At 41.2% G+C, this 18,512-nt stretch overlaps 1 protein-coding gene across 1 annotated transcript in view; it reads right to left on the bottom strand.

The window, feature by feature from the left end:
- LOC134287929 (titin) overlaps positions 1-18,512 on the bottom strand; it is a 413,960-nt gene that overhangs the window by 20,419 nt on the left and 375,029 nt on the right. Inside the window, exons 13-15 of the mRNA XM_062851184.1 lie at positions 911-992; positions 633-774; positions 337-521 (exon numbers count right to left, since the gene is read on the bottom strand). Of these exons, the coding sequence (XP_062707168.1) occupies positions 337-521; positions 633-774; positions 911-992 (409 nt within the window). The remainder of the gene's footprint in view (positions 1-336; positions 522-632; positions 775-910; positions 993-18,512) is intronic.

The following is an 18,512-nucleotide window of genomic DNA, read 5'->3' as shown; positions in this document are numbered from 1 at the left end:
AGATGCTAGATGACACCATGATTTTGGCGTATATCAGTATATCGTGGGCATGCTTGTGTCCCGGCAGCCATGACGTCGTTTATGCAAACTACCTAGAGCTAGCAACTGTTCACCGTGCGTGCAGATTTTTTAAAAGTATTATGAAAAATAAAATGAATGACCAGTCACAACCCAAGACCACTGCGACCCAAAGCATAGAGCCACGGCTCCAATGAGGAGGAGGCGAGGATTAGATTGACGCATCGAGTGGTAATTTTCTCCGCATAACAAAACTCGATGGGCCACTCCAGCCGCCTATCCTCGACCGGATCGTCGGCAAACACTACTGGTTCGGACCTGATTGGAACGGGTGCACGTGGCCGATTTCGAAATTGGGAATGATTACTCCCCGGCTGGCCCCTTTCTGATTGATGGCGAAGACTATGCACGACAGGGAGTTGTTTTCCGCTGCCATCAGGGCGGTGAGCTTTTCCAGGTGATCCAGCATGAAGTATGGTTCGTGTTTGTTGGAAAAATTGAACCTGCAACGAGTGCAAAATGGGAGTGAGTGGTGATTGGATCTTTTCGATGAGCGAAACTGTCAGTTCAGAAATGGGTCAAGCGCGTGTTCACCGCTGCAGAATTGTACTAACCTTCTGGTGCCGGTCCTCTTGGAGACTAATTCCAGCATAAACATCTGCGGTAGACCGCCGTCATAGCCGGGTGCACACTGAATCTCGGCAAACTGTTGCGTTCGGTTGTAGAGCGTGCAGTTGGTCACCGGGGAAGGCAAATCTGCTCGTGGCGTGATTATTTACCGATTCGTGCGTTGTTTGCAGTGGTGTTCCCAGATACAGGTGAAATATCATAGGAAATATAAGTGGATCATATTATTTAGCTAATGTGTATGATTTAGTGTTTAAATACATACCGGCTAAAATGATCTGAAACAAGCAAGGCTCGCTCTGCACTCCGATCTCGTTGGAAGCCCAGCAGGAAAGTGTTCCGTAGTCCTGTAAAGTAGCGGTAAATAGAAAATTAAAAGTATTTTTTAACCATTATGTGTCCGACAAACTTTTTGCTTTTTTGTACACCGTGCTTTTTAAATGGGCGCTGGGTATCCGGGTATCCTGTCGGCTATACATACACATCATTAAGACAAGACATAATCAACAATAGTACGCCACAATACTCGGTTTGTGGCTGCCGCTCCCCATCCTCGGTCGCGCCCAATGCTCGCCAGGTCACGCTCCACCTGGTCCGCCCATCGTGCTCTCTGCGCTCCTCGCCGTCTTGTGCCAACCGGATCAGTAGCAAACACCAGCTTTGCAGGGTTGTTGTCCGGCATTCTTGCAACATGCCCTGCCCACCGTATCTTTCCGGCTTTGGCCACCTTCTGGATGCTGGGTTCGCCGTAAAGTGCAGCGAGCTCGTGGTTCATCCTTCTCCGCCACGCACCGATCTCCTGCACACCACCGGTCCTCCTCGAGCATGGTCCATGTCTCGTGCACGTAGAGGATCACCGGTCTTATTAGCGTTTTGTACATGGTGCATTTGGTGCGAGGGTGAATCTTTTTCGACCGCAGTTTCTTCTGGAGCCCGTAGTAGGCCCGACTTCCGCTGATGATGCGCCTCCGAATTTCACGGCTCACGTTGTTGTCAGCCGTCAGTAAGGATCCGAGGTAGACGAATTCCTCCACCACCTTGAAAGTATCCCCGTCTATCGTAACACTACTACCCAGACGGATCCGGTCGTGTTCGGTTCCGCCTACCAGCATGTACTTTGTTTTTAAGGCATTCATCACCAGTCCGACCTTTGCTGCTTCGCGTTCCAGGCGGATGTACAGCTCTGCCACCGTTCCAAATGTTCTGGCAATAATGTCCATGTCGTCCGCAAAACACACAAATTGACCGGATTTTGTGAAAATCGTTTCCCGGCTGTTGAGCCCGGCTCGTCGCATCACACCTTCCAGAGCGATGTTGAAGAGTAGGCATGAGAGTCCGTCACCTTGTCTCAGTCCCCAGCGAGATTCGATTGAACTGGACAGTTCACCCGAAACCCTTACGCAGTTTTGCACACCGTTCATCGTTGCTTTAATCAGTCTAGTCAGCTTCCCAGGAAAGCCGTTTTCGTCCATGATTCTTCATAGCTCTGCGCGGTCGATACTGTCGTATGCCGCTTTGAAGTCGATGAACAGGTGATGCGTTGGGACCTGGTATTCACGGCATTTCTGGAGGCTTTGCCGTACGGTAAAGATCTGGTCCGTTGTCGACCGGCCGTCGATGAAGCCGGCTCGATAACTTCCCACGAACTCATTTGTTTTAGGTGACAGACGACGGAAGATGATCTGGGATAGCACTTTGTAGGCAGCATTCAAAATAGTGATCGCCCTGAAGTTCTCACATTCCAAATGGTCGCCTTTCTTGTGAATGGGGCAGATTACCCCTTCCTTCCACTCCTCCGGTAGCTGTTCGGTTTCCCAGATCCTGACTATCAGCCGATGCAGACAGGTGGCCAACTTTTCTGGCCCCATCTTGATGAGTTCTGCTGCGATACCATCCTTACCAGCTGATTTGTTGATTTTGAGCTGGTCAATGGCATCCATAACTTCCCTCAGCGTGGGAGTTGCTTCATTTCCGTCCTCCGCTGCACTGGCGTCGTCGTTTCCTCCGTTGCCGTGAGCTCCCGTGCCTACGTTCTCCACGCCGTTCAGGTGCTGATCGAAGTGCTGCTTCCACCTTTCGATCACCTCACGTCCATCCGTCACGAGGCCACCGCCTTTATCCCTGCATATTTCGGCTCGCGGCACGAAGCCGTTGCGGGATGCGTTGAGCTTCTGATAGAACTTCCGTGTTTCTTGGCAACGGCACAGGAGTGCCATTTCTTCACACTCCACTTCTTCCAGGCGGCGCTTTTTCTCCCGAAAGAGGCGGGTCTGCTGTTTCCGCTTCTGTTTATAACGTTCCACGTTCTGTCGAGTCCCTTGCTGCAGCATTACCACCCTCGCTGCGTTCTTCTCCTCCAAAACCGTTCTGCCCAGTCAACCACATATCGTGAGTCATTGTGTGGAAAAAATCGTATATTTTCATATATTGAATCAGAATTGTATAATAATATGTATATTTGTTGACAATGATTGCGTCAAATCGCGTTTCATGCCAAATTAAATTTCAATTGCGATTATGTTTCATATAGTTGTCTCCGATCATGAAAGGTGCGAGATATTATCGGTAGGATCGCACAGAATCGGATAGAATCGTGAAAAAAAACATACATTCTTAGTGTCAAGCTGCAAGTTCGCTAGCATCGTATATATTGTGGATTCAGCACCAAATTGTTGTCGGAAGTAACTTCATTGACTTCCGCTGCCTTTCCTATGCGTTAAAAATAACGTCGGAAGTAGTGCGCTGTATAGTGCATCAGATTTTCGCATAGGAAAGGCAGCGGAAGTCAATAAAGTTACTTCCGACATAAATTTGGTGCTAAATCCACAATATGATTTCTTTGAATCGTGGAAATCGTTGCTTCACATCTTATATGAATCTGCTAAATCGAGCTTTGCTACCTAAAGGTATGATCAAAATCGGTGAAATCGTATACAACCATAACAATGTTGTATATTGATCGTTTGCGTCACACTTGCGTCGTATACGAAGTGAACGAAATCGTAGAAATCGTATATTCATTTTTACAGTCGCATATCATTGTTACTGCAGTTTCAATAGTCGAGTCTTAATCTCGGAAATCGTAAATGGTTTTGTTTACATATTTGTATGATGGAGAAAAAGAAAAAAATGGTATTCAACACAAATTTGTATTTTTGTTGTTGTTGACACATTTCAACCATGGTAGCAATAATTTCAACCAAATACAGGGTGTTTGGTTCATGAGTGCAAACTTTTTAAAGGGTGATAGAGGACCATAAATGGTGAAAAAAATTGTTCTACGCATATGGTCAAATCTCAACCGTAACGTAGTTATTGGACTCCCCATGTTTTTGACTCTTATTGCCTTAACTGGCTATAACTTTAAAATGGTCCAACTTATCGCAGGTTTTTTACCCTTATTCGAAAGATTATTGAATTTTCTATGAAATGGCATCTTTGAATCGATTGGCTCAGTTAAATAACTAAGTTTTCTGGAGCAAAATAGCTAAAAATAGCGTGTTTTAATTTGTTTATGTCAATTATCTTTGAAAAATGCGTAGTAAATTAAAATTCTTTTCTTGGCAAAGCTATGGCTCCTGTTTCACTCTAAAATTCATTCTTTGACGTCAAACTTCTAACTCTTATCGTTTTCTTGAAATTTTGATTTAAATGTGCGGCGCAGTGCGCAAAAAGGTGCTTACCATGACGATTGCAAATTTATGATCTGAAATGCGACGTTTAAATCGGAATTGCAAGAAAACGATAAGAGATAGAAGTTTGATGTCAAAGAATGAATTGTAGAGTGGAACAGGGATCACAACATTGCCAAATAAAGTATTTTAAATTATTACGAATTTTTCAAAGATAATTGACAAAAACAAATTAAAACACACAACTTTTAAGCTATGTGCTCTAGAAAACTTTATTAGTTATTTAATTAAACCAATCGGTTCAAAGATGCCATTTGATAGAAAATTCAATAATTGATTGAATAAGGGTAAAAAACTGCGATAAGTTTGACCATTTTAAAGTTATAGCCAGTTAAGGCCAGGCTTGACAGAAACTTCCTCGCGAGAAAATGAGGAAGCGATTTTGGCGATTTTCTGAGGAGTGAAAATAAAAACTCAGAAATCACAACGCAAATCCTCAACAGCACCGAGTGCCAGCTTGCCGCGCAGCGAGGAGCTCGTCCAACACTCATAATTGCTTGTTGTGTTTCTCACCTCCACTCACACTCAAAAAGCTCTCGCGAGTTCCACTCCCATACAAAGATAGACTCTCGAGGCGTAAATCGCACTCAAAAACCCGAAATAATCATCGGCTCTTTTTTCGTTCCCCTCTTCCTCGCTCAGTTTTTATTGCCTCTCTGTTTGTGGTTCGTTCGCTCCCTCGCGACGAGGCAAAAGCAAAACACCGCTCTAGAGCATGTTCAAAAACTCTTTTGATTTCGAGGAGGATAATCAAGCCTGGTTAAGGGCGGACGGGACGGTCGTGGAAATATCCGCCATTGCTCTGTGGCTACTAAGATGGTAATCTCAGATTCTACTTCATATTTTGCAACAAAAACCTATCATTGTGTATGCTCACTTGCAGTGCATATGCTGATTGGTTTTCAACATCTTCAGTGCGATAGAACTCGAGATTACCATCTTCAAAATCGCGAGGCAAATTGTTAGAAAGAGAGGCAAGATAGGAAAAATAACACGGCGTCCCGTTTCACCTTAAGGAAATAAGGGTCAAAATGATGGGGAGTTCAATAACTACGTAACGGTTGAGATTTGACCATATGCGTAGAACAATTTTTTTCACCATTTACGGTCCTTTTCACCCTTTAAAAAGTTTGCACTCAGGAACCTAACACCCTGTATATAGGTTTTCAAACTATTTATGTACAGCAGATAGATTCCAACAACGATTTCATTTCCGGGCTTCCTGCACGGCACCACTTCTGGTGTCACTCAATGCACAACAACAACGCTCCCACCACAAGTCTCGCACCATATCATGCTAATTTTGATTTATTTCATGCCATTCACTTTGAAATTTCTATTTCCAACTTGGCAATAGAGATAACGCGCAGTTTTCAATCAAAAGATCTAAGTTCGATTCCCACTGAGCACCATTTTTTTTTTAATTTGAAAATCTTGAGTTGTATATCGGTACGCTCAACCGTAATAAGTTCATGCATAATCGTATATTTAGACGGAGAAAATCGACGAAATCGTAGAAATTTTTCGAGAAATCGTAAATCATGTTGGATGGAATCGCAGTCATCGGATATATGTTTGGATATGGCCTCCACTTTAGTATGTATATGCTCGTTTCGTGCATTGAATACGAATTCTTTGGTGCTATATATGTGCGACTATTTCAGTTGCAGTTTCGATATAGCAACCAAATTGCTGGCTGGGTGCACTCTTCGTCGAACTATTCGTTCCGTCGATTCCGTTCCACGTACCCGATGGTGCTCTCGGCTGCGTTGTTGATGGCTGCTTTCACTGTACTCCAGCAGTCCTCTAGAGAGGCCTCATCGAGCTCGCCCTCGTCTGGCAACGCGGCCTCGAGATTCTGCGCGTATGCTGAGGCGACATTCGGTTGTTTCAGTCGCTCTAGATCGGTGATTCCCAAAGTGGGCGAAATCGCCCCCCAGGGGGCGAAAATCAAGACGAAGGGGGCGAAAATTTAAAAAATCAAAATTGGGGGGCGAAAATACTGAAAAGGGGGGCGATTTTTGAAATAACTGAGGTATATCAAAAGTATTGAGTACTTGTCCAAAATGACAATTTCTAGCATTTGCCTGTTTCGAGATAGACTGAAGTTTACAGAATTGTTTATGTTTATGTTGATTCATGATTGATTTTTTTTTTAAATTATAAAAGAACAGGGGATTTTGCTTACTTGATGTAGTGTAGAATTAGCATCTAAGTTAAAATACACATAAATAAAAATTAAAAATAAAACTTACTTGATGAGAATGTTTTGTTTTTAATTCATATGCGTTTTTTTCTTCATGGAAATTTCAATCAAAAACAAGAAGTTTAAGATGAATCTTACAACACTATTCGGAGGAAAGTCGTCACACATTGTTTGAAAATATTTTAAGGAAGCTTCCCGGAAGAATTTCAAACATTGCTTATGACTAGGAGTTATTTTGAAAATTTTCCACAAATTCGGCGTTGAATTCCTTCAAAACCGAGTTCTGGCTGATGCTACTTATTTGACAATAAAAATGTATCCAATTCATACGAATTTAGATCACTATATTTGAAAATAGATCATTCAAGAGTTGTACGTTTTGCAGAAAATATATTTTTGTGATTGATTTTCAATTTCCCGCCACTCTTGAGTACTTGAGTCCAAACTTCTCGGGATTTGAATAACCCCCTTTAAAAACGCTGATAAAACTGAGGATAAAACATCTTGTTGAAGATAACGAGTTTCGTAAATGTTCACAGTTCGTTCTGTTTTGCTCGTTTTTGTTCAAGAATATGTATAACACAAACATGATTTCAAAATGTATTGTGTTTACATGCAAAAATGCAGTTTTTTCTATTGCAGATAATCAATGCATTTACAAAACAACTTAAAGCAAATGAGAGCGATACTAATTTATATGCATTAAATACCTGTTTTGCCACAGTAGTGTATAAAAATGTGCTTTTAAGGGCATCCGCTAAGCAAAGTCTCAGCCTTTTATTATGGAAAAAAATAAATTGCACTTAGGGGGGCGAAAACGTTTTTCTCAAGCTCCAAGGGGGCGAAACCTCTTAAAAGTTTGGGAAGCACTGCTCTAGATTGTACCGTAGCGGTCGCCGGTACCGTACATTGTTGATGACGGAGAGTTTTGGGCGCAGTGATGGTCAACTAGATAGTGGTCGGAGTCGATGTTGGCGCCACGATAGGTCCTGATGTCGATAATGTCGGAGAAGTGCCGTCCGTCAATCAGAACGTGATCGATTTGAGATTCCGTCTGCGTGGTGATCTCCAGGTGTAACGATAAGGGAGGCTGTGTTGGAAAAAGGTGCTACATATGGCCATATTTTCGGAGGCGGCGAAATCAATGAGTCGTAGGCTAGAGGGCTGCTCGTCATCAAGACTGAAGAGTCTAAGTACTCGGAAGTTTTGAGCACTCGGAGTTTTCGAGCGACGCGTGTTAAGCACGATCTTCGGCGGTGTCAGGAGAACGGTGTGTGGTGGAGAAGGATGACCCACAAGGTCGCTGCACTTTACCCAGCATACAGAAGGCCCAGCCAAAGCCGGAAGGATACGGTGGGCTGGGCATGTTTCAAGAATGCCGGACAACAACCCGGAACCACAGTGACGCAACCCAGCAACAGCTTTATCAGGCAGTTTCTGAGTTGGGGACGGATATCGCCATTATAGTAGACCCAGACCGAGTACCCACCACCGGTAAGGTAATCGGGTTGCGGATGGGTCCGGAAAAATTTCGACGATATGGACGACGGGTAAATACCTCGTCCAAGACTTGGTATCTACTATTTACGAGGGCTTCGTGGTCGCCCAAGTAAATGAAGTCTTCTTTGGTAGCTGTTTTGCGCTTTTGCGATGATCGATCCAGCAGTTCCCGCAGATGCTGGACATACAGTCCATGCTTACAGAGCGAAGGCCGATGGTAATAGCGGGTGACTTTCGTGCCTGGGCCGTGGAATGGGGAAGCCGTTTTAGAAATGTTGATCTGGCTATTTTTTTTATTCTTAATCACTTAACCCAATTTACAGCCCTTTTGTCCACTTGGGTACTACGTGAGCGATTCCAATTTGACGCTGCACTTCCACTTTGAACAGCGCCTAAATGTGTTCTATTCTATTCAACTTTATTGAACTGGTTGCCTTTGTGCTTCTTTCACTCTTCTACCCTGTCCATGGTAGAATGATGAGCACGATGATGCTAATGTGCGACTGCTGTTCCTTTTCCAGTCCGATTGGGGGTCCATTATAAGTTGCGGTTCGCCGACATCCAAATTCCGGGTCCGTTAGAGCTATATATGCTCCGAAGAGAGTCACGTGCCAGCTGCTCTCGGGAGGAAAAGCAAGTGACGAGAAATTGCAAGTACCGGGGCAGGGTTCGAACCCATGACCATTCGCTTATGAAGCGAACGTGTAGACCACTGCGCCACGGGCCCCGACATATCTGGCTAATGTCGGTACCAAAAGTACCTTTAGTAGGAACGGAGCGGAATCAATTTTCGACGTTACTTTTTATAGTCCTGGCCTAACAAGTAGTTCGAACTAGAGGTAGACGATGGCTACACTCAACAGCAATCACCTGTAGGTTCGCTACAGTATCGACTGCAACAACAGCAGACAGCGGATAGAGGAACAGGCGCGTAAGCCGAGGCCAAGAAGATGTCATACTTCGACGATGACCTACTCGGTTTAAGCGGGGACGAGCTTGTAGCGGTGCTCTCGCATGCGTGCGATGCGACCAAGCCTAGCCGAGTCCACCCTAGAAATGGAAGACCACCGGCTTACTGGTGGATTCAAAAGATTGCGGACCTGCGCCGTGCCTGTCTACGGGTTAGGTGGCGGATGCAGCGAGCACGATCTGAGGAAGAGCGAAACGAACGGCAGGTGGTGTTTGTCACTGCAAAAGCTGCGCTGAAGACCGATATAAGAGCAAGCAAAAAAGCCTGCTTCGAGGGTCTCTGTCAGAGTAGCAATGCGAATCCGTGGGGTGATATCTCCAGGATTGTGATGGCCAAGACGAGAGGTATAATGGCTCCTACAGAGCAATCTCCAGGGATGTTGAAGGGAATCGACGAGGGGCTTTTTCCACTTCATGATCCTTGTCCATGGCCTTCTTTCGTAGGAGGAGATGGTTACCACCGATGTGCAACTTGCGGTGATAGCAAAGTCCTTTATCGTAGGTAAAGCGCCAGGTCTGGATGGAGTTCAGAACCTGGCCTAAAAAGAAGGTTTTGCAGAGGCTCCCGAGATGTTCAGGTCTGCTATGCAGAAATACCTGAACGAGGGAGTTTTCCAAGAAGTTTGGAAGAGGCAGAGTCTGGTTATATTGCCAAAGGCGGGAAACCACCCGGAGACCCGTCGGCATATAGACCAATATGCTTGATCGATACAGCGGAGAAGATGTTCGAACAGATCATCCTCAACATAATGTGGAGGTACACTGAGGGTGTAAATGGTCTCTCAAGCAGCTAGTCTGGCTTCTGGAAGGTGAGGTCGACCGTAGACCCTCTCCTGTCGGTTACAAAAACCGCCGCAATAGCGCTCCAGCGTAAGAGAAGGGGGATTTGCTACTGTGCAGTAGTGATTCTGGATGTAAGGAACGCGTTCAATGGGGCACGTTCGGTGTAGTACTAGATTTGTAGTAATGAGCTGAATTTTTATATGGTGAGAAGGTCAATACTCCGTTTCTGCCAAGAAATGGTGCAAAAAGCTTGGGTATTATGATTCCTTGCCTAATTTGATGCTGTTTGAGCAAAACTTTGGATAACTATGTTGTTTATGTTGCAAGAAATGGAGAAAACAACAACACTGTTGCCCAATGTTTTGCTCAAACAGCATCAAATTAGGCAAGGAATCATAATACCCACGCTTTTTGCACCATTTCATTGCAGAAACGGAGAATTTACCTTCTCACCATACTAAAATTCAACTCATTACTACACATCTAGTACTCCGCCTATCTGTCCTATAGGAGGCAATCAGTGAAGTACTAGATTGAAAGTAGTGAGCTGGATTTTTGTATGGTGAGATGATCAATTCTCCATGTCTGCAATGAAATGGTGCGAACAGCGTGGGTTATATGATTTCTTGCCTAATTTGATGCTGGTTGAGCAAAAGTTTAGGTACTGTGTTGTTGTATTATTTATTTCTTGCAACTTCAACAACACAGTAACCCAAACTTTTGCTCAAACAGAATCAAATTAGGCAAGAAATCATATAACCCACGCTGTTTGCACCATTTCATTGCAGAAATGGAGAATTGATCATCTCACCATACAAAAATCCAGCTCACTACTTTCAATCTAGTACTTCACTGATTGCCTCCTATTGCGCCAGTTGGCCGACTATTGTCGATGCACTCCTGCGTTTGGGGTTACCCGGGTACCTACCTGTAGGGTAAAAAATATAATTTGGACATGTATGTAATTTGGACATGCACGGCGGTATATGTCTTGTTTCGGAGAGCTAATAAAAGTGGATACTTCTCAATATCGATTATTGGATCAAACAGACCCTATTCTGCTGACTTACGTTGAAAATACGTTTACCAATTAGAATTTACTTCAAAATTATCGAAAATGTAAATTATTTCACTAAAACCCCTCAAATGCACAGGTATGCAAGACGACATACACTCCACAGTCAAATACAATATTCACCTCAAAATCGTCAAATTAATAATTGTAAAAAAAATTGAAAGCCTTATTGCAATGAAATACGTTCAATTAAGAAGCATTAGGCAGCCAAACACTTAACATTCATCTAGAACGCTAAAAATAGGTGGTGTCCAAAATACATTACAAGTTTTCTACTGTAAATATATTTTGGTCATCTGACGAACTACATGGGGATGCTGTGCGATTGCATACTTGGAGGCGTATTCTGTGGGTCTGGCGATATTTTCTCGATTTTATCAAAAACTGTAATAGTTATCAAAATAGATGCCTGTTAAGCGAAGAAATTTGATTATTTACAAGAAATATTTATTAATTTATGCTACTTTCATGATAAAGCAGTATTCATGGCTAAACATGGAGATAATTGCCCTGTCCAAATTATATATACCTGAGGGTGTCCAAAACATATATTCGGTGTCCAAAATGCAATTCTAACAGGCGATAGGAAATTCTGATTTTCTCAGCTTAAAATGCTTTCGTTAAGGTTTTTGTCAGCAGAAACGCAAAGTACAATCATATTTTAAGCGTATTAGTAACTTTGGAAAATAATCAATTGCTTTCTAAGGAAGCTAGGGGACGAGTTTTCCAACGTTGTCCTTAGCCTGTCCAAAATACATGAATTACCCTACAATATTCTAGGCAGTTATTTCCAGAATCGAGTACTAGTTTACGATACAGAGGTGGGTCGGAAGTGCTTTCACATAACCTCAGGAGTCCCGCAAGGTTTCACCCTGGGTCCGGTGTTATGGAATATCATGTACGACGAGATGTTGAGGTTTGAGTTCCCGGTGGGGGTGGAGATCGTCGGCTTCGCTGACGACATTACGCTGGAAGTCCACAGTGAATCGATCGAAGAAGTGGAGTTGAATTACTGTCTACTCGATCAAGGCTGTGAAGATGTGGATGAGATCCAGGAAACTGGAGATGGCTCACCACAAAACTAAGGTTGTGAACAACCGAAAGTCGGAGCAGCCAGCGGTGATCAGTGTAGCCGATTGCACTATCACTAGAGATGGGCGAACCGTTCGCGAACGGTTCCGAAGCACTAGTTCTAAATAGAGAATGACTGAACTGTCGTTCGTTTGAAAAGAACGGTAGTTCTCCGTTCTCTAAAAAATCAAGAAAACTGAATGTCTCGCAGAACTGTTCATTCAGCTTTTTTAATGAACGAATATTGGGTTCTGAGAAAACGTTGTAAATGACCTACGTAACCGCGTCTTGCCAAATAGTACTCCGATAACATGCAGCCCGTCGAAAAACGGCAGTTGATAAATAATGGGTCAATGCACAGTATCTCGAATTCTACATATTTTTGTGGAGACGGATTTGCTTTTTTAGATGGTCATGTTAATAACACGCCAACGTATGAACGTCGAAATTCGGTTCACAAAACAACCATGAAAACTACTGAACGGAAGAACGGTTCAAAAGAACTAGTTCTTTCTAAGGAACTGTTCAATTGAGAATGGTTCTCTTAAAAGAACTGTTTTGCCCATCTCTAACTATCACTTCGAAGCGCTCCGTTAAACACTTGGGTGTGATGATCGCCGATAAACTTACTTTCGGTAGCAACGTTGATTATGCCTGCAAGAGAGCCTCCACAGTTATAGTAGCACTGTCCCGAATGATGTCCAATAGCTCTGCGGTGTATGTCAGTAAGTGCCAGCATCTGGCTAGTGTCGCCTCGTCCATACTAAGGTATGGCAGCCCAGCTTAAAGCACGGCGCCAAGTACCGAAAGCTACCGTGGTAACCTGGAAAGTACTTATAGGCTTATGTGCCTGAGGGTTGCGAGCGCGTACCGTACTGTGTCACATGATACGCTCTGCGTCGTCACTGCACAATGGGTCCAGAGCCGTGTTTACGAAGACAAAAATGTTTGTGCCTAAACCATAAGTTTTAGATATATGGTGTCTTTGGGAAACTTTCTTCTTATTTTTCGACCTTTTTCCTCATTATTGTGAAATTAGGGTGGTCCCCCTAGTTTCGCTGATCCAAACATCTGCTTTTTAATAGTTTTATGTACGTTCACAAAATGTTCTACAAAGTTGTAAAAGTACTTATTTGGAGCAAGTTTGCCGAAGAAACCATTACTCTATCTCTTATGATTCCTAACTTATATTTTTTTAAAAGATTCATGTTAGGGTGATCCATGAATTTCAGTTTTCCTGAAATAACTTTTAATTCGTTCGTTTCTCGTAAATACTTTGTTCCGAGCACTTTTAGAACTATCAACGACGCATATTTTTCCAAAGAGCTCAAAGTTCTAACTCTCATAGGTTAAAAGATATTGGCATTTTTCTTCGAAAAATCACTTTTTTTCAAAATGTCATATCTCAAAAAGGAGCAAATGGATTTTCAATCTCTCGGTTGCATTGGAAAGATCGTACTTCGTTCTATTTATGGTGAAAAAACTGTAGGTACCTTTTTTGTTTAAAGTTTTTTATTGATTTTTGAAAATACGATTTTTTTCATGGAAAAGCAGTTGTAACTTTGAAAATCGATGAGATACAAATTTGGCGTTTTCGACAAAATTGTGAGTTTTTGGCTGCTATAAAAGTACCCAGAACAAAGTATTGCGAAAAAAGGATCACCCTAACATGAATCTTTTAAAAAAATATAAGTTAGGAATCATAAGAGATAGAGTAATGGTTTCTTCGGCAAACTTGCTCCAAATAAGTTTTTTTACAACTTTATAGAACATTTTGTGAACGTACATAAAACTATTCAAAAGCAGATGTTTGGATCAGCGAAACTAGAGGGACCACCCTAATTTCATAATAATGAGAAAAAAGGTCGAAAAATAAGAAGAAAGTTTCCCAAAGACACCATGTATCTAAAACTTATGGTTTAGGCATAAACATTTTTGTCTTCGTAAATACGGCTCTGGACCCATTGTGCACTGGTATGGCAGTGTGCGTGAGACAGTTCCACCAAAGGAAAATGGACCTATAGGTTGATCCCGAGGGTAGATGGTTGGGTTAACAGGCGCCATGGGGAAGTAACATTCCACCTGACCATGGTTGCTTCCGACATACATCATTTCAGTTTCTCCCGAATGTCCGGTTTGTGTGGTTTGGAATGTCGTTTCATCGGCTATCATCCACATCGTTTTGGAGCTACAGAAAAGGTGGCGCATGGACTCGGAGAATGGCTAGTTCAGAAGCTATACAAGAGGTGGTCCAAGGGTTCGGAGTCAACTTCGTAGTACGCTTACAGCGATTAAGTAGCCGCGGGGAGAACATCCTAGCAGCGTTGCTGTCGTGGCGTCGGTCTACTGGGTTGGATCCGAGCCCGAGATTGGAAAAAGTTCCCCGGCAAGGTCGGGGCTGTTGGAGGCCTATGTCGGCACATCCTTCTGTATGCTGGCTGACATGGCATTACTTGCGGGAAGGTCAAATCGCTGTGCACGCGGTTTTAGTTCTTGGTGCTTGCTGTGCCGTTGGAAGCAGATGTGGTTTCGACCCTGCATGCTTTCGGAGGACAAAGAGAGTGGTAAGGACCATTCGGGAAACTGGCCAAGCGTCAGAATGCTACCTCAGTTGACTCCCCTATGCGAGTCATCGATGTTCGTTGCTGCTAGCTACACAGCTAATCTTGAGGATGCACTGATCTGCACTCTCTGAAGCAATGACTTCGTGTGGGTTCCGCAGAGACGAAGTGTTTGGCGACCATGGGAATGTTGTTTAGTGAGTCGAAGAAAAAGAAGTCCTGGCTTATACTTTTGTTGTAGAACACGGTCCTCAACCCCACACTACCTGGACCTCCCTGTTCAGGTGTCTTTTGACCAGATTACCCCCCAAGGTTTAGAAAAAAAGCCTTCCCGACTAGGCGATCATAACAAAATTATATCATAATATGTTATTATGTTATGCAGATTTTTTCTAACATAGGCAGTTATAATTTAGATGCAGGATGTTGTTAAAATAACAAAAATTATAACTAAAAATCATAAGGGTTCTAACAAAAGTGTATCAGAGTTTGTTACAAATACATCAAAAATATATCAAGCCCTGTTCTAAGTTTTTGATAAAATATATCAAAATTATAATATAGTTTGATATTTTCAATTAGGGTAAAAATCAAATAGGGTAAAAACTAACTTTTTTACTCATTTTTGGGTAATTACTTTAAGTGTGTTATTCTATTTTTAGAAAATAATAGGTCCTACAAAAAAACTTTCGAGTTCATTATAAAACTTACAAGCATGGACGGGATTTGAACCACCAATCCTGCCATCGTGAATTTTCAGTCGCCTTTACCAATGAGGCTATCACAGCACTTGAAATGAGGGACGAAAGAAGCTTCACTGGTTCTACGTATTGCCAGTTTCCCTATTCCCCCATTTCTTGTTTGTCAGTCGCAGGACAAAAATAGACAGAGATTTGAATGCAAGATCAAACAATGAACCTCTCTCTCTTACCAACAGCGCTATCGCGGTGCGCAGACATGCGCACTGAAACACTAATAACAGTGGTGGCATGGCCCGTCGTCGGCTATTTCCAAGGAGTAAAGAGAACGACGAAAAAGTTCTAGGTAGTCGACTATTTATGATTGAGCTTCGTCATGGGGTGTATTTTGGCGGCGACAAAGATTCTTTCCGGACGGAGATGATTTTTATTTAATTTTTTGTTTTTTCGCGCTGCGAGAACGGCGATTATACACGTACCTACGTGAGCGAAGGTAAAATGTGGCTTTGTTTTGATTGATCACAATTACCTATATCATATGCCGATATGATTACTTCTGCAGATGCTGTTTAGTTTTATTCTGTTTTAGATTATTTTTAGTAATGAAAAAAGGATATTTATGATATAATGTCAAACAATATATGGTCGAATAATAATAGATCGAAAGAAAAAAGTTATAATAGACAAATGCAATCATCAATTGAGCAGAATTGTCTGTATACATAGTTGACATTTTTATTGATTAGAATTATTTAGTAGGTATCACATTTGCTATCTCCACGCTCACTAACATTCATTACTTCATAACACAAAGTCTGTTCGGTTCTTTTTGACGTTATAATTAGAAGTTAGAATAGCAGTACTGTTAAAATGACATATAAATCCAACTATAAGTTTACTCAATTTTGAGATTAAAAAAAAAAAACTCATGTGCAGATGTATCACTTTTTCAAGCTAAAATTTTATTTAACCTATAAGAATTGGGAATTGTAGAAAAGTGATAGGATTTTGGCACCATAACGGGAATGGGAAATTGAAAGAAGGAAATAAATACTTAGATAAACACATCAATATCTGTGATGCTATATTTACCCAAAAATTCAAATTAAAGCAATGAATAAAATAAAAAATACGGAAGAGTCTGATGAAATTTCTAGAAGTTGCAATGCCTTTCTTTTTTACTTCATAATATGAAACAGTAGTCAATAAACTAAAGAAGGTATGCAATGTAATGGTTATATCTGCGATAAATTTTCTCCGATTTTGACAATATTGATCTCATTTAATCCAGATTTATTTTTTCCATCTAAAACAAATCCGACTATATTAGAATAGTGGAGCTTAGAAGCAAAGAGGTGTAAGTTACAAAAACCCACTTTCTAGTAAATGAGCTTTGAAGTTTTTCACCAGTTTTTCATCCCGTTCAAAATTTATGGAGTTTCAATATCAACCCAATTTTCTCTGATTACTGTATTTTTTCTAATCATCATAAAAATAATCTTTAAAATGTTCCTGAAAGCTTGAAATCTGAAGATTTTTTGATATGCTCAGCTCAAACACGACAAAATGGTCACTTACACATCTTTGCATTTGGGTCCCTCAATAACATAAAAACATGTTCCAGAAAATTTGGACTTTTGGGAATACCGCGTAACCCAATCGTTCTATTCGCATAACCAATCAATAAAAAAAAAGATTCCTTATTCAAACGAGTCGAAGTTCACTTAAATCGGTTCAAAGTTGAAAAAATATGAGTACTTTTGAGGGTAGCCGGATACGCTTCCGGTATTCTACGCAATAAAAAACAAGCAAAACCGCAGCCTCTAAACAGCAATTGGGTTTTTAAATTAAGAAAAATGTATCGGTTTTTTTGATTTTATACGAAAGAGCACCTTTTCCTGAACCACTATGATTTTTTTCAGATTTTTAGAACTTTGTTTTGGTACCGAAAGTCGATTTCGAAGAGATTTATCGAAATCACCTTTTGACAGCTGGGCAACTGCTTGACAGCTCCGCCCAGTACAAAATGCGACGAGGGGTGATTCGACAAATCGCTCCCATACAAACTTCAAATTGATTTTTAAAAAGGTTCCCGGGCACCAAAATTCATGAAAATTTGGATTTCGGCTCAGTTTTGCATGCAGATTCAGAATATGGAATTATCACAACACCGTTAAAGAAGCCAATTGAATGTTTTTTCATAAATTTTTCAATTACATAGAATAAAGCTGTTTCCTTATAAGCATTTTTTGATCTTTTACCTGCATCCATCGACCTTTTGCTCTACAAGCAATGAAAAAAAAAAAAAAACAAATAGAGTAGAAGCTTCAGTTTTGGCCAGCCCGGAGTTTTGACCATAGTGCGGTATTCAGCAGGTTACGATCTAAATCGGCATAAATTTATTTTTTACTAGTAGATTCTAATATAATATGATGAATGCAGCTGCGAAAACCATACATTTTGATTAAAAACTGGGAGAAAAAAAATAATTTTCCTTAAAAAATCAGTTACCATATATCTATTTTGGCCAGGGTGCTTCTAATTTGACCACTCCCATAAGAAATACACGTGATTGGCCAAAATAGAAACCAAAGCTGAGAATATGGCCAAAACTGCGGCAATGCTTCTATTTTGGCCAGTGCCACTTTTAATACAAAAATCAAGTATTAGCTTGATTTCTGTATTTTTCCAATAAAGTATAGACGAAACCTTTCATTTGACACATTGGTAGTTTTCATTGGACTATTGGTTATTTTTATAAAAATGATTTCCCTTAGACTGGCCAAAACCGGTGCCCGCACCCTACATAATCAAATTTCTCATTTTTTGTAATATAGATAAAAATTAAAATAATTTCATATTCTAATATAATTATGTTATTTTCTCAACTGATCATTTTGTTCAGTTGCAAAAATAACAAAGTTATAACTGAGTTTGTTCTGATTTATTTGTAACAAAACTAGTTACAAAAGATTATAATATATTTTGTTATAATTTAGTTTGAAAAAGTAATAAACAGACCATGTCATAACAAAATTATAACATAATTTGTTAGTTATATCACATTAAGATATAATTATGATATATTCTTGTTATGTTCATCTAGTCGGGTTATATCAACGTTGTAAGGTTGCTTTCAATTCTAGACATATTTCAACAGTAGCACCATCACTATCCATCCATTGCTTTTAAAGCGGAGTACGATTTAATGAACAGTAACTGGCATCAAACAGCAGTGCATGGTTTTCCGGTAAAACTAAATCATGCGTTTGGATAGTACACAAAGTATCTGTCGGGCGCATACAAATTCAC

This window comes from Aedes albopictus, chromosome 2 (genome assembly GCF_035046485.1).
Source record: "Aedes albopictus strain Foshan chromosome 2, AalbF5, whole genome shotgun sequence".
Taxonomy (NCBI): domain Eukaryota; kingdom Metazoa; phylum Arthropoda; class Insecta; order Diptera; family Culicidae; genus Aedes; species Aedes albopictus.
Note: the sequence above shows the minus strand (reverse complement) of the source record. Positions and strands in the feature narration are given on the sequence as shown.